Source organism: Hyperolius riggenbachi, chromosome 9 (assembly GCF_040937935.1).
Source record: "Hyperolius riggenbachi isolate aHypRig1 chromosome 9, aHypRig1.pri, whole genome shotgun sequence".
Classification (NCBI taxonomy): Eukaryota; Metazoa; Chordata; class Amphibia; order Anura; family Hyperoliidae; genus Hyperolius; species Hyperolius riggenbachi.
In genome coordinates, this window is record NC_090654.1 from 163206407 (window position 1) to 163233968 (window position 27562).

General features: G+C 43.7%; 1 protein-coding gene across 1 annotated transcript in view; it reads right to left on the reverse strand.

Moving 5' to 3' along the window:
* FGD3 (FYVE, RhoGEF and PH domain containing 3) overlaps positions 1-27562 on the reverse strand; it is a 411633-nt gene that overhangs the window by 3125 nt on the left and 380946 nt on the right. The window contains exons 17-18 of the mRNA XM_068253640.1: positions 18501-18650; positions 9595-9735 (exon numbers count right to left, since the gene is read on the reverse strand). Coding sequence (XP_068109741.1) covers positions 9595-9735; positions 18501-18650 — 291 coding nt within the window. The remainder of the gene's footprint in view (positions 1-9594; positions 9736-18500; positions 18651-27562) is intronic.

The following is a 27562-nucleotide window of genomic DNA, read 5'->3' on the forward strand; positions in this document are numbered from 1 at the left end:
AGCATTTTTCACAAGACAAAAGATACCTCGTGACACAGGTCAGGTCCCTTCTCATTGTATATAAGTGGCCACTACACAGTAGGCACGTCCATGTCAAACTCTTAAAAGAATATTTAAAAATTATATATTCATTTCTTATATTTTAATATTAAAGGTAACAATCTATGTTTATACAGTTTGAGAGCACCCCGTGATGAACCAGTAAAAATCTCCAAGCCCAGCTGCATAAAATACACCTATGTATTCCAGAAAGTACATTAGGCCGAGTCACACGTTTTATTCCTGTATCAGCTGAAGTGGCGTTTATACGATCACCTTGAGAAGCATGCAAATGGAAGAGCTGAAACGCCTGAAAATAATTTGCACACAACGTCTCGCTCTCTCGTTTGGAGGGAACATAAACTTTATGACTGCTGAGCACTGAAGAATCTCTTATTATGGCATGTAGGTTACAAGCAGGGTAATTAAACTACTATTTTTTTTTGTTATAATATTTACATGGTGCAGAGTAAAGAGACAGATGGCTGTGAATACTCCAGCTATTATATACGCATGTGTATATTAATATTCATAATATGTTTGCATAAGAGTTAATTTCAAGCTGAATAGAGATTTGGTTTTGGGATAGAAGCAGAGGCAGCGACCAAGCAAAGAGGGTACCCCAGGGTTAAATTCTCCCTGTTCAACACATCAGGGATCACAGGACACTAGGTCAGACAACTGCTAGCGAGTAAGTCGCCCACTGTACTGCAGTCTCGCTGCAGTGATGTCATTTCGAATGCCGAATGCTACTGTATATGACACGGTCAAGATGCAAGTACAGTAGCTAAGACCTAAGTAGAACTCTTTTATGCAGCCAGGGCTTTCTTATTCCAAGTGAATTAGAGGCGCACTGTGGCAAAAATTATGCTGTCCTAATATCTTCCTTAGCAGTTTCAGAATAGAGAAATTCCACATTTCTGCATAGAGTTTGTATTAAAGGACACCTGAAGCGAGAGGGATATGGAAGCTGCCATATTTATTTTATTTTAAATAATGTAGATTGTCTGTCCTGCTGATCTAACCCAGTGGTGGGCAAACTTGGACTTGAAGGCCACGTGGGGTTCTCAAATTTGACCTTGGGGGGGGGGCAGGTCCAAAACTGGAGTGTGGCGCTTGAAAAAATTGGTGTGACCATGACCGGATGTGGGCGGAGCGAACTGTAATTTAACAGTGTAATGCAAAGACAGTGGGCCCAAGTCTTCTCCCAAAACACAGGCAAAGTGACGCTAAAGTAATTAGACAACGCCCCCCCCACCACCACCACCACCACCCACAAAACGCAAATGGCAGTTGCCAGATTTCTTTGGCACCAAACAACAAAGGCCCAGGGACAGCAGGAAGACCTTGCCAGACATCAGGGCACATAATGCTGCAACGGTTCACCAAAAAATACGATAAGTCAACTGGCTTCCCTCTAAATTGGCCTTAGACTACGATACATACACTACACAATACATACATAGATATGATGCACAACAGGATGAAGAGGCGCACAGAAAATGGTAAAATGAATTAAAAACAATAAAATAAAGTTTGAGCTGGCTTACCTCAATGAAGACAAATGTATATATTCTGGCTTACCTCAATGAAGACACATTTATATATTCACATAAAAATTAACTTTAATAGCACTGGCAACGTGTTTCATGGGTTCCTGCCCACTTCCTCAGGCTAAGTTAAGTACCTGTTGTGCATTGTATACCCCCATCCCCCGGCTCAGGGTAGGGGATACCCTTGGACCCTGTTTACAGGCCCCTAGGGCATCTTCATGAAAAGTGTGATCATCTCCGGCTAGTCTGAACTCCTGAATGGGGTCGTGTTTATTGATCTCCACCTGCCTGCAGTAGTTGGCAGCCCTTTTGCATCCTCCCTTTGTGAGTGCCCTCTGTTTATATTTTTTTGCTTCTCCTATCATTTTTCATTGACATACTGCACCATTTGGGCTCCCGGTGTCTCTGTGTTCTTTCATTCCAGGGTGACTGTTCACCCTCTACTTTGTCATCATAGATATGATATACACATAGAAATATGACTATGGTAGGGATTCGATTGTGAGCCCCTCTGATGGATAGTTAAGTGACAAGACAATATACTCTATACATCGCTGCAGAAGATGTCAGCGCTATATAAATACTAAATAATAATATATTAATTCTAAGTGTAATTCACCTGTAAGGAAACACCTCACACAGATGTCTGACAGAAGTGTTCGCTAGTAAAAGGAAACTACTATTTACAAGGTAACGAGAGGTTCAAGCGACTAAGGGCCCTTTTACACAATGCGTTTTAATGCATTGCGTTTTGATGCAAGTTTTTCCTCCATAGCAGTGCATTGTGAAAAAGTATCAGTTTTTCAGCATATAGTGTGAAAGAGGCCATAGGGAAGCATGGACACTGGACTGCACATCAGTTGTCCTTTCAGTTGCAACTAATAGTGTAAAAGGACCCTAAACCTGGCTGTCATCTTTTTGAAATCTAGATAACTATGTAACCATCTACCTCATACTGTACTATAAGTAAAAAAAATGAGGACTGACTTAAAGTATAAAGAAGTGTAGCAATCCCCTTATACTTTAATCAGTCCAAACTAAACTTTCCCCACTTATAACCAAGAAGGGGGGGGGGGGGGGGGACACTTTTTCTTCCCCTTCCCCGCAGTGCTAAAGTAAGCAGCAAGCTGCAAAGCTCCCGTCCCTCCCACCACCACGCAAGGGTGGGGGGCTCTCTTTATCTCCCCCTCTATGTAATTTCATGCAAAGTGAGTGCAGAAGCGAAAGCAGATCCATCGCCGAGTACTTCTCACTTCTCGCTTCACTCATGCTGGTCTGTGTGCACTAACACAGCTCCAACTCCCGATGTCACATGACACGAAGTCACATGACAGGAGCCAGAGCTGTGTTAATGCACACAGACCAGCAATCTTGATTTTACATTTTTATTGCTTCTACATAGTGTAAGGGTAAATAGAGTAAATACACTTTGGATACTTTAGGAAGTGCGTCATATTACTGTGCATAGAAGTGGTAAGATTGTACAATCAAGATTTTATCATTAACACACACTTTAAATAACCAAAAAGTATATTCACACAGTTTTCCCTACTACTACATATATTTGGGAAAATTATACAGTGAGTATTGTATCATTAATGGACACTTAGTCTATAATACCAACATAATAACTATGTCTAAGTAGGGTTGCCACCTTTTGGGCAGAAAAATACCGGCTTGGGGGTGTGGCCTAAAAGTGGGAGGGGTTTGTTACGACCTTTTTTTTCCCAAAATAGCACTAGAATCTGCAGAAAAAAAGCTCTTTTGAGAAAAAATGCTCAGTATCCTCTTAAAAGCCCAATTAGGTGGTCATATAGACAACGGCATAGCCTCCCTTCCTCCCTACCCCTTATATTTCGTCTTCTGCTGGTCTGCTCCTTAGCCCCTCTTTATGACTGTAATAGCCAAAGCTCCAGTACAAAATACAGCAAAGGAAGCCTCATTTGGATCCAGAGGCTTCCTACTCCTAATGCTTGGGTACACACGATGCGTTTCCACGTTGAATGCGCCGCTCGATTCAATTATTTCCGAGCACATTTCGATGATTTTTAGGTCGAATGCCATGTAAAGTATGGCAAATCGATCTAACAATCCATCGAAATGCGAGTCAGACATGTCAGAAATAAACAAATCGACGGGAATCGAGCAGCGCATCGAACGCGGAAACGCGTTGTGTGTACCCAGCATTAGGTAAGTATTTGTTTTTGAACCTGTGCTTCAGCTCAGGTCTTCTTTAATGTATAGTCTATATTGTATATCTAGATACAGAGGGGCGAATGGAGCAGGCATTCACCTTCATTACTCACTAAGCGACTGGCAACATGAGCAGTGTACCCTAAGCTACATACTCACTCGAAGATGGATCAGGGGATATGGGACGTGCAAGCGTTCCCTGAGCCATGTTCGCAATCATGTACAGCGTCAACAAGCGACGGGAGCGAAAGAGACTTTAAACCATCGCAGTAATTATGTGCAATTGTAAAGGGATCCTGAGCTGTAACTTAAAAAAAAAAAAAAAAAGGAATCTGGACCTACCAGGGGCTTCCTCCAGCCCCCTGTAGCCAGTGAGGTCCTCTGGGATCCTCTTCTTCCTTCCCAGAATCAGAATCATTTATTTCGCCAAGTACAACGGGGGTTGTACCCGGAATTATTTTTGGCACATACAGGGTCGGTGATGGTACAGCAAATACATACAGTAATACATACAGTAAGTACATACAATAGAATATCCAGAGCATGGCATATACACAAAAACACAAACACAACACAAAAACATAGTGTAGGAGGACCTAGGAGGGGGCTTTTGAGTGCTATGTTGAGCGGAGCTGCTGAAATCCTGTTACGGCGCTCAACAGCTCTGCAGCAATTCAGATGCCCCACCCAAGGTCTATGGAAGGGACAGCGCAGAGAGAAGGATAGAGAGTAGGAGAGAGCGAGAGAAGAGAGAGAATAGATGAGAAACAAAAGTCCGAGTATCCCCTGGGACCAGGGCCGTTTCTTGCCCCGTTCAGCCGGTTCTGCTGAACGGGGCGCCGATGACAGACAGTTTGGGGGGGCGCCAGGCAGAAGGAGAAGGATGTGACGTCATGTCACTGCAGTGCTAGAGCCGGTGACGCGCGGACGCGGTGCAGCAAGAGGCAGGAGGAGCTGTGCGCACCAGCGCGATCACCGGCTTCTGTTCCTAGCTAGATGATCCTTCTGGGCGCTCCTGACCTGCGTGTTGACGTCACGTCACGTGACAGGAGAGACCGCGCGATGATCCTGTCACGGACGGACGTTTCCTGTGCAGCAGCAGTGCCCAGCCCCAGAACAGGTGGAGTCTTTTGGCCAGTCGGGCTCCTCGCTGCCACTGCTGCTGCTACTGTGTGTGTGCCTGTCTGGCCCTTGCTGCCGCCTGCCTGCTAGCACCTGTCCCCCACGGCCACCCGGACCCCCACCGATTCTGGCCCGGCGCCTGACTTCCCGGCCAAGAATCCAGTTCTGATGATGGCCATGGGCAACAACAACATCATGGTAAGTACTAGCCTAGGCAGGCAGTCTATGTACTGCACTGCCTCTCATTCTGACGTGGGGGGAGTGGGGAGGGGGAGGGGGGCGCTCTTTTTGCCCTGGGCTGGCCTGGTGGTCAGACTCAGAAGAACCCACCATGGTGGTGGATGGTCTGATGGTCTGACAGTGTCCCTCCCTGGCTGGGGGTAGGGGGTGCTCTTTTTGCCCTGGAAAATCACCTAAAACAGACTGCGCTTGTCAAATTGAAAATTAAAATCTTTAATAAAATTGTGAATAAACGACCTATGTATAAAATTGTGTGTGTGTGTGTATATATATATATATATATATATATATATATATATATATATATATATATATATAGCTTGTGTGGAAAAAAGCTTATAAAAATAAGCGAAAGTGTTATCTTCTATTATAGATGAAGATATATTGCTTAATACTTTTAAAAATGATAACGCCTAAAATGACGGGGTGGTGGTGTCTTTACTCCTCAATGGATTTATTGCACATTAATATTCTGTATTTATGACACTATTTTCCATGTCTGAACCGCTGATATGGTTGAAATAGTCACTGAATATGCAGCATACGGCTAAATGATCATCTGTAAGGTGCTATACAATCTTACCCTCCGTAGTCTTCACTTTCACATTAATACAGAATTTTAATGTGCAATAAATCCATTGAGGAGTAAAGACACCACCACCCCGTCATTTTAGGCGTTATCATTTTTAACAGTAATAAGCAATATATCTTCATCTATAATATATATATATATATATATATATATATATATATATATATATATATATATATATATATATACACAATTTTATACATAGGTCGTTTATTCACAATTTTATTAAAGATTTTAATTTTCCATTTGACAAGCGCAGTCTGTTTTTGGTGATTTTGCATTATCTAATAAGGAAGTGGGACCCCTTCTACAGTTTCTGCTGCTATCGAATTGGGTGCAACACTTTATCTTGAATTCCTCTTTTTGCCCTGGGCTGGTGGTCAGAGTCTGACCACCAACCAGCCCAGGGCAAAAAGAGTACCCCCCCAATCCCCAGCCAGGGAGTCACAGTCAGACCATGGTGGGCTCTGACCACCAGGCCAGAGTCTGACCACCAACCAGCCAGCCAACCAGCCCAGGGCTACAGTTCTCCTGGATCACCCTGCCTGCACATTTTAGTGAAGTGTTGCAATTTATTATATTTTTTTTCTCTCAATAAACCTCGTGTTAAGCATAAGTAAAAAAAAATTTGAAAAAAAAATAAAAATGGTGAGTTGGTTTCAAGAAGCCTTTTGACATGATTTCTCTCAGCAGCTCTGATTTTGGGGAAGGGGGGGAGGGTTGGGGGGCATATTTTTGGACTCTCGAACTGGGTGAAATTTAGCCTAGAAACTGCCCTGCCTGGGACTTCAATGGTGGCTGGTTAGTGGACTGAATCACTGCTGTGGTTCGAAAGAAACAAATCCCCAGGCCTGAGGCCCAGTCCGGTGAGGTTGCACTAGCAGGCCCAAAAAGAGTCCAAAAGGAGACCAAAAAGGAGGTCCTAGGCAGAGAAGAGCATCCGTGGTGCAGGTATTCCTAGATGCCCGCTGGCTGCAGGGCCCCAGGGCATGGAGACACCATGAGGCCATCATGGCACCAAGCCAGGGACGCAGGATGCTCCCTAGGCCGAGGTGGACCCAGGGGGCCACAGCAAGTTGGCGTAGCTGCTGAGGGGCAGACCTGGTGGCTGGAGCCAGGGACCGACGCTGGTAGCCTGACCGATGCGCCCATTCACAGGATGGGAGACAGTGGGCAGAAGTAACTGGCTTCCCCTGGTCCCACTAGCGGCTCGGTAAACACGCCTGCCGCCATAAACCTCCTGCGCATGTGCAGCTCTCTAAAGAGTGAACCTCTCATGCGCAGGAGGCATATGGCAACTGGCGTAATGATGCAAAGGTTGCAAAGTCGCTGATTACTGGAACCACCAGCCAGAGCAGAAGAAGAAAGAAGAGGATGCCGGAGGACCTCACGGGCTACGGGAGCTAGAGGAAGCCCCAGATAAGTTCACATTTAGTTTTTAAGTACAGCTCAGGGTCCTTTTAAACTAGCTCTTGTGCAGTTTAGAATCGCTCAGAGGGATTTCTGGAAAGGCTGAGGTAAGTGGACCAGGGGGTGGGACCCTGAGGAGGACAACAACTTGCATCTGGACATGTAGGAAAAGGTAATCTAGCCCACCATGTTTCCATTATGTTTTTCATGGGTCAGGTGTACTTTAATGCTGTGCAGTGTATAAAAGTGTAGAAAAACAGCAGTAAATAGAGCTGACAAAGAGCCCCATAAGAAGCGCAGGCGTATGAAACAAATGTAGGGCCATCGTTCTGCTTAGTCAACCACAGCCCAGATACTCAGCTCTATTTAAAGTAAATGTGAAGTGAGTTGGTAAAAAAAAAAAAAGTCAGATACGTATGGAGACAGGGAAGGTTCTGTATACTATAGACCCTTCCCTGTCTTCTCTTACACCCCTCGTTCCAGCGCTGTCATCCCTGTTGTGCGTACTCGACTAACTGGTCGAATACACGACTGGGAGGCTCAAGTGCTTCCAAAAACTGGCGGATCCGTATTCATGCATGAGTATACTGCACATGCGCTCTCGCACAGTACAAAGCCGCACAACTTCATAAGAACTCGGGGAGGGGACACAAGTGCTTCCAAAGCCTCCCTAGGTGGCAAATGTAAATGGGGGTGACATCGTTGAAAAGAGGCGAACAAGAAGTCAGGGAAAACTCTATAGGATCCAGAGAGCCTTCCCTGTCCATAGCTATCTGTCTTTTAGATTTTACCTCACGTCACATTTACTGTAAATTAATGTACATTAAACAACCTTTTCTTCACAGTGTTCTTTGTCTGCACTTCAAAGGCAGTGACAATGCAAAAAAACACAAGGAAGTACCGTAAATCGAGCTGATCTGGAAGCAGTATAGTCACTGATGAGAGCTACTCAAAGTGCTGCTCTCTTTACTGTGATGTTTCATTATCACACTACAGGTCTGCTGCCTGTCAGCTTCAGCGTGTGACTCCTGTGAGCTGGGAGCTGACCTTACTGATAACGATCTTCTCCCGTCGTCTCTGCCCCTCTCAGCTGCAGCTGCTCTGACTGTTACTGAGGAAGACATGCACTGCACAACATTCAGGCGCACGGAAGGATCTTCCCTGTTCCGCAGCGCGGGGCTTCCTTTCTAAATTGTGTCCCTCCCTCCTCCACTCCTCATTGGATAGCCTCAAGCAGCAGCTCCAGCATTGGCTAGTGGAAAGCTGGTGCTGCTGCCGCTATTGGCTAGATCTTTCCTTTTTATATTAATGACACTTCTGTGTGTCATGACTTAGATTGCGCAGCAGGGATTTTCCGGCAGATGACGTGCCGGTATAAATTAGATACCGGCTTCCGGCTTTTCAGTAGAAAAAACGGCCGTACCGGCCATATACCGGCTGGGTGGCAACCCTATGTCTAAGGTAGGTTGAGCTCCTTTGATGGACAATTAGTGACAGGACTACATATTCTGAAAAGTGTTACGGATGTCAGGGCTATATAAATGCACAAGAATAATAATCTTAAGGTTAAAAAGAAGTAATAATTATAAACTAGAAACGTTCCTTCTAGTCAGTCCTTGATCCAATGACTTGTGTCATGATAGGTGTGTATGATTGAAGTGCTCTGTCAGCTAGTCACTGGCTAATAGCAATAGAATGGTAAGCTGTGAATCAACAATGTTCTACTATCAACTCTGTGGTGATGCTTTAATCTGGGTTTTTGGCACCCACGATGAACAGCTTTCCTATATTTATTCAAATTTTCTTTCTAGTGTCTAACATTAACCTACCCCTGTAATGTTAACTCATTCCTGATAGTGAACCCTAACCTATACCTCAATGTAGCACCTTGCTGATGCCTAACCCTGATGTGTGTACCCAACTTAACACATTATGAGCACATGTTGCCTTCATTAGAAGCTGGAACATTTGGGTACTGGCATTCTGCTGCCATACAGACAAATGACAGATATCTGCTATAGTGTATAGACTAGTGCAGTCAATGTTTGCCAACACACTCCAGTAGCACTCAGCTGTCCTACCACTACCACTAACCAGGTGCTTCACTCTGGAACACCCTTGGTCTGATCTTTGTAGTCTCCGCTAAAGCCTCACATACATGTACCAAACTCCCTCAGGCGATTTGGCTGGGTCAAGGCTGACAGACGCGTCGTTAGCCTACAGGCTAGCAAAGTTTCTATTCCCGGGGTGAATCGATGGCTGAGCAGCCGAGGGGGTCAGGGTCCACTGTACACAGGCTTAAGAGGTTGCTATTGATCACCTCGGCAGAGTTTCATTTAGTGTGTACAGGGCTTTAGCTACACACACGAACAAATGACACCACAGACAACAACCAGGTAATGACAGACTGCAATTAAATGTATTTGTTGTCAGTGGGAAGCTTACCTGACTAGAGCCCAGCAGATACAAGACAAGTGGTTCATTCTTTGGGACACAAGCCCACATTTTGTACCAAGTCTTTCCTTTTTCCAGGAACAGAAGGCTGCCGCTCATCAGACTGTTTTCTGGGGTCAAGGAAGTTTGCTTCTGCATGAGAGAAAAACACAGACTCCACTGTAAGCCTTTGCCAGAGCGATGAATCTCTGCTCCATAAAACTGATCTCCTACCAACTTTATAAGGCTATTTATGTGCTACATTGATCCATATTAAACTCCCTCATTGAAGGATTAAATCAAGTGGCCATTTCCCTGACACAGTTAATTATAAAAGAACAGGCTGCAATAAAGTAACGCTGCTTATCCATGCTTTGCATTATAATAAAACAAAGTGATAACTCTAAAGTTCAACATAAATCAATGCAATAAATAACAACCATATATTATGATCAAACTTTTGGCTAGTTGGAAGATTAAGGCAATAAAATGAAATGTCTTTATGCATTGCTTACTTTTTAAACTTTATTTTAAATAATAACTCTGGCGTAGCTAAAACTGTATAAAGCATAAAAAAATGTAATACAAGTAATTTTTTTTATATGAATAAAAATTACCCATCACTAGTCATCTGCAGCCATCATGATCTATAAACTTTTTAATTTTTTTTTTTTTTTTAATAAAATTTTTTATTTGAGTAATTTTTGGTGTGGGAGGTAAACAGTTAATTTTAAATGTACCGTAATAATATGTGTTTGTTTAATAAAAAATGTATGTGGATATAGTTTTACTATTTGGCCACAAGATATTTTTTTAGTCCTGGAAGCGAATGATCTCGCTTCCAGGAAGCATAAGGAGGACTGGGAACTTTTTTTTTTCCATCATAAAGACCGCGGCCTCTGATAAGAAGCCGTCTGTTTTTCTGCCGGGGACTTAGATCAATGAATGAGAACTATGTTCCCATTCATTGATGTCGGGGCGTCCATCGCAGCGGCAGCAGGGCAGGCTATCTGGACGGAGACATCCGTCCAGATAGACCAAAGTTGTTAATATTGGTGTGAAAGTTCTCATTTATCCAGGTTATAATTACACAGTACATACTATATCCAGAATAAAACTAAAGTGTTTTCAACTGAAAAGAAAACTGGTTTGCCCCCAAAAAATGAACAGTGATTATCCAAGTCGAACTGGATCATTCATCCTTAATACATAAGAAGAGAAACAAGGCATTGTATCCTTAAAACCGCACCTTTAACTACTTAAGGACCATGGGCTTAAACCCCCCTAAAGACCAGGCCATTTTTCACAAATTGGACTACTGCAGCTTTAAGGCCCAATTTGTGAAAAATTACGCACACCCCACTTTGCAGTTATTGATTTGTAAAAAATGTTTGGAATCCTGTATGATTTTCTTTCCACTTCTCACGTGTACACCACTTTGCATTGGTCTTTCATGTGAAATTCCAATAAAATTGATTCATGTTTGTGGCAGTAATGTGACAAAATGTGGAAAACTTCAAGGGGGCCGAATACTTTTGCAAGCCACTTTATATACCCACACACACTTATACATACACTATATATATATATATATATATATATATATATACATACACACACACATATATATATATATATATATCTATATACGCACGCACAAACGCACGCACGCACGCACGCACGCACACACACACACACACACACACACTGGGATGCGAAAGTTTGGGCAGCGTTGTTAATCGACATGATTTTCCTGTACAAATCGTTGGTTGTTAAATATATAATATAGGAGACACCTTAAGTGAGATTTGAGAAGTGAAATTAAGCTTATTGGATTTACAAAAAAGTGCACAATATTTGTTTACATAAAATTAGGCATGTGCATAAATTTGGGCACTGTCATTTTATTGATTCCAAAACCTTTGGAATTAATTATTGGAACTCAAATTGGCTTGGTAAGCTCAGTGACACCTGACCCACATACACAGGTGAATCCAATTATGAGAAAGAGTATTTAAGGGGGTCAAAGTTTCCCTCATCTTTTAAATTTCTCTGAACAGTAGCAACATGACCTGAACAACTCTCAAATGACCTGAAGACAAATATTGTTCACCATCATGGTTTAGGGGAAGGATGCAGAAACTGTCTCAGATATTTCAGCTGTTTCCACAGTTAGGAACATATTGAGGAAATGGAAGACCACAGGCTCAGTTCAAGTTAGGCTCCAAGTGGCAGACCAAGAAAAATCTCGGATAAACAGAAGCGACAAATGGTGAGAACAGTCAAAGTCAACCCACAGACCAGCACCAAAGTACTACATCATCATCTTGTTGCAGATGGAGTCTCTGTGCATCGTTCAACCATTCGGCACACTTCACACAAGGAGATGCTGTATGCAGAGGAAGCCTTTTCTCCGCCCACAGCACAAACAGAGACGATTGAGGTATGCTAAAGCACATTTGGACAAGCCAGCTTCATTTTGCAATAAGGTGCTGTGGATTGATGAAACTAAAATTGAGTTAGGCTTTATGCATGGAGGAAAAACAACACAGCATTTCAAGAAAAACACCTGCTACCTACAGTAAAATATGGTGGTGGTTCCATCATGCTGTAGCGCTGTGTGGTCAGTGCAGGGACTGGGAATCTTGCCAAAGTTGAGGGACGCATGGATTCCACTCAGTATCAGCAGATTCTGGAGACAAATGTCCAGGAATCAGTGACAAAGCTGAAGCTGCCCCGGATCTTTCAATGAGACAAGGACCCTAAACACTGCTCAAAATCCACTAAGGCATTCATGCAGAGGAACAAGTACAATGTTCTGGAATGGTCATCTCAGTCACCAGACCCGAATATAATTGAAAATCTGGGGTGTGAGTAAAAGAGAGCTGTCCATGCTCGGAAGCCATCAAACCTGAATGAACTAGAGATGTTTTGTAAAGAGGAATGGTCCAAAATAACTTCAACCAGAATCCAGACTCTTATTGGAACCTACAAGAAGCGTTTAGAGGCTGTAAGTTCTGCAAAAGGAGGATCTACTAAATATTGATTTCATTTCTTTTTTGTGGTGCCCAAATGTATGCACCTGCCTAATTTTATTTAAACAATTATTGTGCACTTTCTGTAAAGCCAATAAACTTAATTTCACTTCTCAAATATCACTGTGTGTCTCCTATATAATATATTTAACTGACATTGCTACGTCGCCAACAACCAACGATTTATACAGGAAAATCATGACGATTATAACAAGGTTGCCCAAACTTTCGCATCCCAATATACAGGATCTTCTCAAAAAATTAGCATATTGTGATAAAGTTCATTATTTTCTGTAATGTACTGCTAACATTAGACTTTCATATATTTTAGATTCAAATACACACAACTGAAGTAGTTCAAGCCTTTTATCGTTTTAATATTTATGATTTTGGCATACAGCTCATGAAAACCTAAATTTCCTATCTCAAAAAAATTAGCATATTTCATCCGACCAATAAAAGAAAAGTGTTTTTAAAACAAAAAAAGTCAACCTTCAAATAATTATGTTCAGTTATGCACTCAATACTTGGTCGGGAATCCTTTTGCAGAAATGACTGCTTCAATGCGGCTTTATCAAGGGCAGGGTCAATGCAGCTAGCTATCAGGAGATTTTGGAGCACTTCATGCTTCCATCTGCTGAAAAGCTTTATGGAGATGAAGATTTCATTTTTCAGCATGACCTGGCACCTGCTCACAGTGCCAAAACCACTGGTAAATGGTTTACTGACCATGGTATTACTGTGCTCAATTGGCCTGCCAACTCTCCTGACCTGAACCCCATAGAGAATCTGTGGGATATTCTGAAGAGAAAGTTGAGAGACGCAAGATCCAACACTCTGGATGAGCTTAAGGCCGCTATCGAAGCATCATGGGCCTCCATAACACCTGAGCAGTGCCACAGGCTGATTGCCTCATTTCTGCAAAAGGATTCCCGACCAAGTATTAAGTGCATAACTGAACAATTATTTGAAGGTTGACTTTTTTTGTTTTAAAAACACTTATTTTATTGGTCGGATGAAATATGCTAATTTTTTGATATAGGAAATTTGGGTTTTCATGAGCTGTATGCCAAAATCATCAATATTAAAACAATAAAAGGCTTGAATTGAACTACCTCAGTTGTGTGTATTTGAATCTAAAATATATGAAAGTGTAACGTGTATCAGTACATTACAAAAAAAAATGAACTTTATCACAATATGCAAATTTTTTGAGAAGATCCTGTGTGTGTGTGTATATGTATATATACATATGAGATATATATATATATATATATATATATATACACGTACACACACACACATATATAGGACATCTGCCTGGATTTTGCCGCCTGCACCGACGTCTGCCTGGGTTTTGACTTCCCTCTGTCTGCCGCCTACACTGACCTCTTCCTGGATTTTGATTTCCCTCTGTCTGCCGCCTACACTGACCTCTGCCTGGATTTTGACTACTCTCTGCCTGCCTTATTTGTACAGTTTCACAATTTTTAAGTTTATTCATAAATTTAATTCATTCAACAAATTTGTTTTCTAGTCTTATTTATGTGCAGAATGTTTACCAGGCTTTTATTCTAACATATTTTGGTGAGTTATGACTTAAAGTGAACCGAGCACCTTTTTTAGCACTCAGGACATTTCTATAGCACATGAAAAATGCATGCCAACAATCTGTTTCATTATTAAAATAAACTTTAATTTTACCTCGTATTTTACATTCAAAGTAGTTTTATTAGCCTGTTTCAGCAGGCCTGCCCAGCCGTCCCTGGCTGCAGAGATTTCAGGAAGCTAATCGTTTTATTGAGCCAATTATCAAGAAGTAAACAATACCTTTTCATCAACAAAGGGGGTGGGTAATTAGGACTGTTTCTTCAAAGACATTGTGTGTGTCAGTGTGTCAAGATAGCATCTCTGACTTCTGTAAATAAGGAATGTGGGAAGGGGGGGGGGACATGGCAGCTTCTATGCCAGTAGAAATTCCAGTGAAAGAGAATGTGCTCCATTCCCTTTAAGAATTGTAGGCCTAAAAATTCTTGAAAAAAATTGTACTGCTTTTGACTCATAATTCCAGACAGAAATGCACTGCCAGGGAGGTTAAACAATACTAGTTGCCTGGCAGCCCCACTGATCTATTTGGCTGCAGTAGTATGTGATTAACTTCAGAAACAAGCATGCAGCTAATCCAGTCATTTCTGACAATATTGTCAGAAACACCTGATCTACTGCATGCTTGTCATAGTGTTGTGCAGTGGGGATGAAAGGGATGCCTGATGGGGGTTTTGCGGCTACGCGCTGCCCCAGAGGCTATGAAACACACAGTGTGTAGTTTTAAGGATACAGTGCCTTGTTTTTATTCTCATGTATATCGGATGTCCCTCTGTTGCCCATTTTCCAGTGAGCACCTATTGCCAGACTTTTCCTGCCATACTTCAATCATTCATCCCTTAAACTCTCAACTAAATATTTATTCCACAGCCCTACCTAGTGTTTCTCACCCCCTTCCCTAATGTAATCTACAGGATCGTGTGTTCCTTCCCTATGACAGCCTGTACTTGTATTACTGGGCCTACCTAACCAGCCCATAATTGCATGATCATGTATCATGTACCGTTTGCCTTGTATAACTTTGTTCTATGTTGTATAACCTTGTTATGTCTGTCATCCTTGTACCATTGTATATATTTATTGTCCAGCACTGCGTAATATGTTGGCGCTTTATAAATACAATCAATAATAATAATAGGTAGGAAGACCCTAAACTCCAGCGTAGGAATTGTCAGAATGAGGTCCACAATCTTTTTGATGATGATTCAGCTTTGTGACATCTACTCAGAAGTGAGCTCACTTTTGAGTAGACTTACTTTTTTAAGTAAACCTGCACTTCCTTCAACAAAATAAACAAAACCACCAAGTCCACCAACTCCGCACTTAAGAAGAGTCTATTATTTCAATGTAAGGAGCAACAGTTCAGATATTTGTTGATCAGAAATCTGTCATGTCATGTAATTTTGGAAGATATTTAATCAATCAGCTTCTGCTTTCTGAGACAAGGGTCAGATCCCTTCTCCCATGAACATTTTCAGTGGCTGCTAAGCTGATCATATTATTATCTTCAGAGCTAAAGCAGCGACCAAGTTTTCCTCACATAAGAGGCTGCAGCGCCGTGCTTTAAGATGTTCAATTTACCTAAGAATTGTAAGCAATTGTAAGAGAATGTTCAATAATTGAGCCGTGTACAATGTTTTGGCAAAAGGCCCACTTGTTCCTTTACTCCAAATGCTTTGTCATAACCTGCCGGCATTTACATTTTTAATGTTTCCAGCAAAAAGTGCACAATTTGCTAATTCAAAGAAAATTAGTATAAGCTGCTGCAGAAAACGCCTTCAGGGTATGTCTGAAAATATGTTCCAGTTCTCAGTCATCATGCACAAGGAAAAAAAAGTCTATTTTTCAATCGATGCAGGATATTTTTTTTATAGATTTTTTTTTAACTCAGCAGCTATACAGACCTATAGCTTCAATATTATAATATTTGTTAAAACATTCCATATACTAGCTGCCAAGGCAACATAACAAGGACAAGCGAGCAGAGTAAATGATAGCTTTTTTTATACATATCATAGAACATTTAACCATTGAAATATCTGCACATTCCATCAAGCACGAGTAAAAATGTTATAGCAAAGATTTACGAGCTTAAAGAGAACCCAAGGTGGGTTTTAAAAAGCCTAATTGCACACAGAGGCTGGGTCTGCATATAATGCCCAGCCTCTGTTGCTATATTGTTCTCCACCAGACCCCACCCTGCGCTCTGCTTGCCCCCATAAATCAAACCGCTGTGCTAGTGACACGCAGCGTGTCGATAGCCTGCTGTGGACATGGCCACTGTCACTCTCGCGCTCCCCCACCTTCTCCATCTCGCCGCTCCCCGCCTGCATCACTGACTGGAGGGAAGGGACGTAGGCAGGGAGCAGCGATATGGAGAAGGCGGGGGAGCGACGATAGTGACAGTGGCCATGTAAACAGCCGGCTATCGACAGGCTGCGTGTCGCTAGCACGGTGGTTTGATTTATGGGGGAAAGCAGAGCGCAGGAGGGGTCTGGGGGAGAACAATATAGCAACAGAGGCTGGGCATTATATGCAGACCCAGCCTCTGTGTGCAATTAGGATTTTTAAAACCCACCTCAGGTTCGCTTTAAAGTGTACCCAAGGCAACCCTAAGGTAAAAAAAAACCCAAATACTTATCTAAGAAGAGGGAAGCCTCTGGATCCTGCAGAGTTTTCCCATGTCCTTGTGCCTTTCCCTCCCCCACCACCATTGCCAAGTGCAGACCCATGAAAGAAATAAGACAAGAGCTTGTTGGGTTTCTGAACAGGACCATGCCCCTCTTCATGTACCAGTGCAGCCATACTGTGCTTCCCTCTTAGGCATGCATCCCTGTTTTTTTTACCTTAGGGCCGCCTCAGGTTCACACATGTTTGTTGTGCACCCCATGCCTCTTTTTACTGTTGCTAATGAAATCAGTATCAATTTGATGTCAGAATGGGCAGTAGCTCTCCGTAGCTGCACTCAAATAGTGGTGCAGCAGAGTAGCACTGTGGTAAAAAACACCAGTGCTTGACCATTAATAATCGCATCATTTTGCCAGGGTGTCGCCTAGGAAGAACAGGATACAGTAGCACACGCAAGCGTGCAATGTACTATGTCTGAAACATCGATCACGGCACTCCTATGGACTTCAGGAACAGACCGTGAGCTTTGAATTAGGATGATACCATTCATTAGACAACTTTTAAAAAATTCTAAAAGTTAGTATTTGGCTCAGGTGGCCTTCTTCAGACTCTGTAGAAGGTCTATTGTGTGTGTGGAAAGCTTATTCTTTGAATCTTTTAATGTTAGCCAATAAATGGTATAATTTTGATTCAAAACTTCCTCCTTTAACCAATGGCTAACATGGTTCAGTACTCTACTGGACCATGTGATGCTCTAACATGTTTAAAAACAGGAAACAACATCTTCAGTGGCACGGCATCAGGCTATGTGGATCAAAGTGTTGGACAAGGCCCTACACTTTGATCCCCTTTGGCACTACTCTGCAATTACGTTGGTGCAAGTGCAATGGGGTGGAGCTACATTGTGTGAGCTGACGGCCCCACTGAAGAGATAGCGACCCTACCAGCTCCCCCTGCACCAGCACCCCCCACCACCACCACCACCGGAAAAAAAAAGTACGTGTGGGGGGTACTAGGGTGACAAATAACAGATTTCTGAATAAGAGAGGTCTTTAAAGGACTCAGTAAATTGGCACTTTAAACACTGTGCGTAGAGATTTCTCTTCCCAGTTCTTGTTGTTTAATCAGATAATTGCTATTTTTCATGTAATACTGTTGTAATATATAATTAAACAAAACATTTCAGAAACTTCAATTATTGCTACGACAATACAGGGGAGAAGGAGGAGAGAATGTTTAGAATCTCTCTGTTGAGGAGATTCCGCTCAAATTCAAAAATAAAAAGAAATCTCCCTAAAACTGGCCTAAATTACGTTTTTTTAAAGATTGCCTAAAAATGGCAATCTCATCTCATTAACTGGGGAAAGCGGCTTTTCTCCACAAATCACATTTTAGTAAACATGCTTAAGATCCGAATTTCCCTTACACATCAAAAATAGCACTATAAATACATCCATATATTTTTCTATCAAACCCTCATCAAATTCGGCATCCTGCACTAAAACTTGTTGATAAAAAACTGCAGCTGAAGAACTAAAGTCACACAAGAGCCGCTAATGAAGTGGTAAGAAGCAATTCTATTATTGGATTGATGCCATAACACTGCGCTGCTTTAATTAATATCTTGTTAGTGGCTTCCTGAAAGATTACCTCTAGATTAGTTTTCTTCTTAATTTCTGAGACGTCAGCTCCCCCAGGACTCGACACTGCAGAGCTCAACGAGAAACAGTCTCTACAAACACGATTATGGCGGCTATTTTCTGCAAGGAGCTTGAACTCTGAACACTTTGCACATATAACCTGCAAATGGCAGAGAATAAATGTTAAACATATGGTAAGTAGAAAAAAGAGAGCACTGATAAAGAAAAGTAATATGTATATGGAGAGGCTGCCATCTTTATTCTTCTTGCAGCTTGCCTGGCTGTCTGCCTCTAATACTTTTTTAAGCACTGACCAAAAACAAGTATACAGATTAGATGTGCTGTTCCCAACAGCTATAATGCTTGTACCAAGCGTGTGATTTAGACACTAGAGAAGCCAAAAGATCCAAATGGAAGCCTCCACTTTCAGTTGTTCCTTCATTTCGTTACTTTAAAGGTACTTTGTAGACCAGGGTTGTCCACCGATAGTCCTTAAAGGAAACCAGAGATGTATTTAAAAAAAAAAAAAAAAAGTTTTATATATACCTTATATGCAACCACCACAGATATGTAGAGGGCGCACTTTTCTTGCGCAGACTGGCCGCGACTGAAAGAACTTACGGGACCCAGTAACAGAGCTGGAGAAGAGTGAGGACGGCGGCGTGCGAGCGATCCACGGTCATGGGGCTGGAGGAAGCCCCAGGTATGTATCCAACTTTTTTTTAAATCATCTCTGGTACACTTTAAAGTGTACCTGAGACGAGAAGCGTCTCAGGTTCCATACTTACCTGGGGCTTCCTTAAGCTTCCTTGAGGCCACTGGTCCCTCACCGTCTCTCCAGGTGGCTCCTGTCACTCGTAATAGTGCCCGAAAGACTGGGCGAGTTGCGCTTTGTTGTGCTTAAAACCCATGGAACACAAACTGGTTAAGTCGCCAGAAGGCAATAAAATAATTTTGACAGTACTTTTTCACCTACTTTTTGTTACTTTTTCAATTGCGGAGTACTGAAAAGTTATTTTAAACCGAAGATGAAAAATCTCCTAAGAGAAAACGTAGGAGTAAAAGTGAATTGGATCAGGTCCTATGTACCAAATTGCTCTGTCCATCCTAGAATACTGCCATAAGGATTGGATTGGACCTGGACAGGACAGGCCTGGTCTTGACAATCACAAATATTTTCAAGCAAGCAGTTTAAGGCTCCCTGCACACTGCAAATCCGTTTTCCGATTCCGATTCCGTTTCCGATTCCGTTTCCGATTTTCCTTGAATACATTCAACAGAAAAACGGATCAAAAAACGCAGCATGCAGTTAAGATTAAAAATCTGAATCGGAATCGGATGTAAAAACAGATTAAAAAGCGGAATCGGAATCTGAAATGCATGCAGTGTGCAAGAGGCCTAACTCAAATGTATTTATAGTTCATCCTGCCAGAAGTGTTCTGTACCTCGGTGTTCTGCTGGTTCTGTCTTAATGGAGACCAGTGGCCTGACTTCTCAAATAGTCCCAAAATGCAGGCCAAGATATACTATTTAGATGGTAATTCCCCCAAGCCCATTAGGTGGTCTACTAAGCATGGTGGAATACAAAAAGCCCATACACTGCACAGAACCATGCGACAAGAAGATAACCACACAGAAGTTTTAGACATATTTCAATGCTTTACCAGATATGTTGTCAATAGTTGTGTTATCCTTTCTTCCCCATCCTCCACTACCTACATATTACAACATGCTCTTCCTCCACCTGCTCCTTCACCACCTATTCCTCACTAAGGTCGCCTTATCTAATTCGAGCCCCCCACTCTGCTTCCACCACCTGCCCACATTCCAACCCACGCATTCACCTGCTACCCCCAGCCAACTTTATCCTAACCTCCCATTCTGCCCTCCACCACCATGGAACTCCCACCACCACACTCCACCACTGACTTCCTGCACCCCCCGCTCTAAACCTGTCTCCAACTCCCCAACAGTTCCTTCCTGCACCCACATTCACTCCCTCTCCTCCCTTATTCCCATCCAGACCTCTCACAAGCACACCACCCCTCTCTCCTGCGGCCTCTGGAATGCTAGGTCCTGCACCCCACACTCTAAATCTGTATCCATCTCCCCAACAGTTCCTTCCTGCACCCACATTCACTCCCCCATTCCCATCCAGACCTCTCACAAGCAACACTACCCCTCTCTCCTGCGGCCTCTGGAATACTAGGTCCGTCCGCAATAAATTCACTGAAATCCATGACCCTTTTCTTCTCCAATTCCCTCACCCTCTGTGCCCTCACAGAGACATGGCTCACCCCCTCTGACTCCTATGGGGGCTTAACCTCAGTCTCACCCCCAGACCAGACAACAGGTCCGGGGAGGGATGGGTCTGCCCCACTCCCCATCCTGCACTTTCCGTGTCCTCACGCCACCTCCTTCCTTAAAAACCTTACCTCCTTTGAGACACGTTATCCGCCTCTACCATCCCCTTCCAGCATTCATTGCAGTCCTTTACCGCCCCCCCCCCCCCCCCCATCCACCTCCACTTCACAATTCCTGGACAACCTGGCCTCTTGGCTCCCACACATCTTCCCCTTTGATCTCCCCACCATCATATTTGGGGACTTCAACATTCCCATGGACAATCCTCACTCCCCTGCAGCCTCTCAACTACTCTCCCTCACTAGTTCCCTTGGCCTCACCCAACACACCAATTTCCCCACCCACCACGCTGGCCACACTCTCGACCTCATTCTCTCTAAATCCGCCACCCTCCCCAACCTGGACATCACATCCTTCCCCCTTTCAGACTAGGCCTGAACGGTTTTAGGAAAAAATTGAATTGAGCGATTTCTGTCTGAAATTGCGATTTCGATTCGATGCACGGTTTCCTTCCAATCAAGCTTTGTTCCCCCTCTTTGCCTAGTTGTTCCCTCCTCTGTCTCTTTGTGCCCCCTTTGCCTCTTTATGCCTCCTCTGGGTCTTTCTATTGCCCCCTTTGTGTCTCTGTGCCCGCTCTTTCTCTCTGTGTCTCTCTGTGCCTCCTCTGTCCCCCAAGCTGCATCAGTTCTGGACATAGCTTCTAATGCACGGAATACTTCCTGTATGTCATGTGACATACAGGAACCCGGAGTTTTGCCAAGCACACTTCTTCAAACGTCCCCCATGTGAAAATGACGTGATCGCGATAATTGCTGCTTTGACGATTCCGAAATTGTGATCTTGGTGATCACGATTTCGATTTAAATTCGATTTATCTTTCAGGCCTATTTCAGACCATCACCTTCTCACTTTCTCCATCTCCCCATCATGCTCCCCCCACCCTTCACCACCCTCGGGACATTGGCAGAGAGATCTGCATAACCTAGACCCAACTGCACTAGCCAACCCCCTCCACTCCCTCACCCCCCCCCCCCCCCCCCAACTTTACCTGCCCAAACCACGCTGTGGCCCAATACAACCAGGCCCTTTCAGCAGCCCTAGACATTGCTGCACCCACTGTCTTCAGCTCCAGCCATCCCATCAACCCACAGCCCTGGCACAATGCACACACTCGCAACCTCCAAAAACAGACATGCACCTATGAACGCAAATATTGGAAATCCCTCCTCAACCCACGACTTCTTGTAGTACAAGGCCAAACTGCAGCTGTTCTATTCTGCATTAACTGATGCCAAACAAAAATACTTTGCTGCCCTGATCGGATCCCAAGCCTCCAACGTTTGGTGCCTCTGTCCTCACCTCTCTGTTTAACCTCTCCCTCTTCACAGACACCTTCCTCTCTGACTTCAAACAAGCCACTGTACTTCCCCTACTTAAAATACCCTCACTAGACCCCTCACTTCCATCCAGCTACCGCCCTATCTCCCTCCTCCCTTTTGCATCTAAACTCCTGGAGCGTCTAGTCCACCAATGCATGACCAATGACCTTGGCTCCAACTCCCTGTTTGACCCCCTACAGCCCCCTACAATCAGGATTTTGGCCAGGCCCCTCCACCGAGAATGCCCTTACCAAGGTCGTCAATGACCTCACGCTTGCCAAGGCCGAAGGAAAATACACTAAACTTCTCCTCCTAGACCTCTCATCAGCATTCAACACTGTTGCCCATTTCCTGCTTCTCCAATCCCAGCAATCTGTGGGTATGAAAGACCTTGCCCTAGCATGGTCCTCCTCCTACCTCTCAAATCGCTCCTTTAAGACCTCCTTCAATGGTTCCTCCTCAACCTCCATCCCACTTTCAGTTGGGGTCCCCCAAGGCTCTGCTCTTGGTCCCCTGTTCTCAATTTACACTGCCTCCATCGGAAAACTCATCTCTTCTGTGGGTTTCGACTATCACCTATATGCAGATGACACCCAGATTTACCTCCATACCACTGACCTCTCCACCACCACCATGGAGAAGGTATCCTCCTGCCTCTCGGCTATCTCATCCTGGATGTCTGCCAGGTTTCTAAAGTTGAACCTGGATAAGACTGAACTCCTAATCTTCCCGCCCCATGCTGTTTCATTACCCACAGACCACTACGTCACTGTCAATTGCACAATCATTCGTCTAACCACACAAGCCCGCTGCCTGGGTGTCACCCTGGACTCAGCCCTCTCCTTCACCCCCCACATCCAAACCGTAGTTAAGGCCTGCAATTTCCATTTATGCAACATCTCCAAGATCCAGCCTTTCCTGACCCCAGACACTGCCATACTCCTTGTCCATGCCCTCATCATCTCCCGCCTGGACTACTGCAACTCCCTCCCGTCAGGCCTTCCTCAAAACCGCATCACCCCCCTACATGAATGCAGCATCTAGACTAATCTACATCTCCCACCGCTCTGTCTCCACGACACCCCTACGCAAATCCCTTCACTGGCTTCCAATTCACTTCAGAATAAGCTTCAAGATCCTATGTTTGGCATACAAATCTATACACAAGTCCTGCCCAACCTACATCTCTGACCTGGTCAGCAGATATATACCTGGCCGCGCAATTTGCTCCTCCAACAACCTCCTCCTAACCACCCCACGCATCTCGCACTCTCATGCACAACTACAGGACTTCACTAGAGCTGCCCTCATCCTGTGGAACTCTCTACCACTGCCCATCAGGCTTGCCCCCACCTTCAACACCTTAAAAAAGACATTTTAAATATGCCCCGATGTGGTACTCTGCAGGTTGCCATTATTGTCGAGGATTGGCATGGCTGTAGGGGAGGAGGAAGCCATACTTAGGCGGCACATATTTTTTTAATTGTTTAAACCGCCTTGGTCAGTTAGATGCAAATAATTCTGAGCTGATGCAAATTTTATAGCCATTTTATGTAAGTTTTCGCAGATGAAAGGACAACTCCAGCGAAAAAAGTAAGCTGTTAAAATCTGACAGAACCAACAGGCTTTGGATTAGTCCATCTCCTCATAGGGGATTCTCAGGGTTTTCTTTGTTTTCAAAAGCATTTCCTGAATGGCAGTTGCTAAGTCTCATGCTACGTACACACATGCGACAACGATCGTTCGTTAAGAACGACGAACGAACTTTTAATTGATGAAAGAACGACCTAAGTAAAGGTAGTTTTAAAATGTGTGTAACGATCTGATCGTTAGAACGAACGTTACATCACAGAAAGCAACTAATGCGCCTGCGCATAAAAATGAGAAGTTCCATGGAGAAATTGTGAAATGCGCATGTCAAGCCTAGTACGAACGATCGTTTCCAACGATGTACTACTTTTGCAAACGATCGTCGTTGGTTAAAATCCGCCGAGACAGAACTTTCTTTTGTAGCGATTTGGCTCGTTCGTCGTTTGCCTTAATAGTCGGTGGTTCGTTTTTTGTAACGATCGTCGTTGGTAAAGATCGGGGAACGATCGTTACAAACGACTATAGTCGCATGTGTGTACGCACCTTAACTGACAAAATAGTGTGCAAGTGAGTAGAGAGGCTGTTTGGTATCTTAGTATTGTAGCAGTTTAACTGCCATTCAGGAAATGCTTTAGAAAACAAAACAAAAATACCTGAGATTCCACCATGAGGAGATAGACGTGTCTAAAACCAGTTGGTTCGGTCAGATTTTAACTGCCTACTTTTTGTGCTGGCGTGGTCCTCGAAAAATTGAAGAAAAGTAGCAGTTACTGTATTTGACTGGTCCATTTTCAAGCTCCATAAATTTACAGAAAATTAGAATCAATTCCAAATTAATTTAATTCTATTAACCATCCCTAGGTTACCTACTCTTTACAAAACAAACTACGTAGTCTGTACTTTACCAGAAACGGGCTAAATTATGCTTGGTAACATTTCCAATTTGTAGTTATAAGGAAAACAAATATCTGCTTTTTAATCAAAGAAAGAAAATAAGAGCATTTATACAGAATTAGATGAGAGAGAAAAAGGCTCATCTGCCAATGATGGGGCTTCTGATGCTATCTGGACATATCCATAATGCTTTGACCAAATAGCTACCTCATGAAGGTAGAAAAATAAAAGAAGTCAGCAGACCTTTCACCTTTTTTTATAAAAGGTAACGTGAAGTCAATAACTAGTGTAGGGCATTGTCATGTATTATATTTATTCTTCTTCTTAAAGCACACCTGAAATGAGAGCCATGGAGGCTGACATGTATTCCCTATTAAACAATGCAAAATGCCTGGCTTCCTTGATCATCTCCCTCTAAAACAGGTATGTCAAACCGGTCCTACGAGGGCCGAGATCCTCACACATTTTTGATTCAGCTCAAATTAATTGAGGAGTCTGAATCAGGAAAGGTGTGGTCCATCAGGTAGAACACATTCCTCTCTTTCTCAGTCCATCCTAAACACTGGCATGGATCTGGCCCTCCAGGCCTGGAGTTCTACACATGTGCTCTAAAACCTTTAGCCATATACTGTGAACAAACATGTAGATGAGAGATTTCTGATTCTGACTGGATTATCAAATCTCAGTTGAACAATGACATACGTCATACTGGTTTTTTTTTTTTTTTTGGGGGGGGGGGGAGGGGAGGGGGGGTTGTTCAAAGAGAATATTGTATTGGACATATTGTAAAAAAAAAAAAAAGAACATGCAATCAAACCCTACTTCACCACCCACCATATAAAAATAAAGACCCATAACAAACACAAAACACGGTAAGCATAAAGGTTAGAGAGGGGTTCCATGTATAGTTCACCAGACATAATACCACTTAAATGTATACAATATCATCATAGGAAGCATTGCAGCATACATATAAATCCAGGTATACATCTGCCACTCACAATGATATCCAAGTTTGGAATAACTCGCATCCTATACCCACATACCCCACACCTTGTCAAATTTGGCAGGATGATGCCTAACTTGATACATGAGATTATATATAGGAATATTTTGGTTTACCAAACAAATAAAATCCCCCACTGTTGGGACATTTCGCAGTTCCGAATTGAGCAACAGGCATTTTCTGTTATGTTGCTGTGCCAGAGAAGTACCGATGGCATGTGGAACTCCGTGCTGTGTGGAGATGATGTGCTGGTATCCGTGTGGCAGAGGCAGAGAGGCTAGGCCGGGTCAGTGGCTGGGAGAGGCATGGAGGTCGGGACGCAGCACATGCGTCCTCAACCGGTTTCGCCGGACTTCTGGCTTCCACTGGAGGTCTACGTCACTTCCTACGCTACCCCAGGGATTTATTTCCCTATCGGCCGGACGTCAGCAAAAGGCCGGCCACGCCCGCCCCCACCGGCGGCCATTGCCGAGCAGGGGGGCGGGGCAGGCAGACACGACGGCAGGGCGCCATAGCAACCCATTCGGCGCGTCCGCCAAGCCTCGCCCGACCGCCACACACGGGGCGGACAGGGCGGGCAGACACCACGGAGAAGGCCAACAGAGCAATCAGCACCGCGGCCCCCCACGACGCATCCGCCAGGCCCGCCCACACACGACTCCACCAGAGGGGGTGGGTGGGACCAGCCACAACACAGACAACCGGCCGAATAGGGAAGGAAACTCCGCCACCACCACAGGTATCATCATACAAAAAAGTATAAAGAAACAAGTAACCAGATTCAAAGCACCAAAAAATATAAAGCTAAATCCATTAAGTTATACAATAGGTTGATGGTAGAAAATAGTCATATAAATAAGATTTAAAGGAGAATACAGAAATACGTCAGCCACTAAATGCAAGCGGATGTGCGCATGCTCCCCAAAATAGATGCAATAGCATCCAATAACCATGTTAACCTGCTGGGCGTGCGGCCGGGGGAGGTTTTTTTCAGCCACTCAGAAATAGACTTGATGCTGTCGCTTGTAATAAACACAATTTATTCACATACTCCACGTACAAAATCGCAACGCGTTTCACGGCGCACCGCCCCCTGATTCTAGCCGACTTATCCAACACGGCTTCTTAGTCGCACGCGGCGATTTCAATGATGTTCCCCCAGCACACTACTGTTTCTTATTGGCCATAGGCCCCCTGTTGTCCCCACCATACCCACACCCACCACCTCGCCGTCTCCACGCCCACCACTAGACAGCCCGACCTTTCAACTACGCCGCATATAGCTATTTAAAGGTCCCGCACTGGCACAATTGCACAAAGGTGCCAAGCGCATATTGGACCTGCAGTTGGTAAGTCTTTCTACTTTTTTATCTTTGATTCACTCTCTTATGTATACTATATACACTTCCTTACTGTATGCCACCTGAGCTGCCTTTATTGCACAATGTTCAAACTCCAACTTGCTGAATCTCCTTTGTTCTCCCCCCCCTGCATTATCCACATACATTTATTGTACTCCCCCTCCACTCCATTTTACTTCCCTCCCCACCAAACCAACAGTTTTTTCCAACTAAACCCCCACTCCCTACTACCCCAAATAATTTCCCCTCCCAACCACCCCCCCTTACTTTTTCACTATATGTTTAGAGCACTATATTGCCAGCACTGATTATAGCCTTTTTATGCCAGCTCTGATTCTATTGTTTTCCCCTCACCTATGCATCCAAACGCACTATTTAAATATATAATTTTTTTCAACATATTGTCCTCTACTCCATCACTCATGCCGATAACCCACCAATATACTAAGCGTCACCCTGGTTTTTATTTCTGCCTATA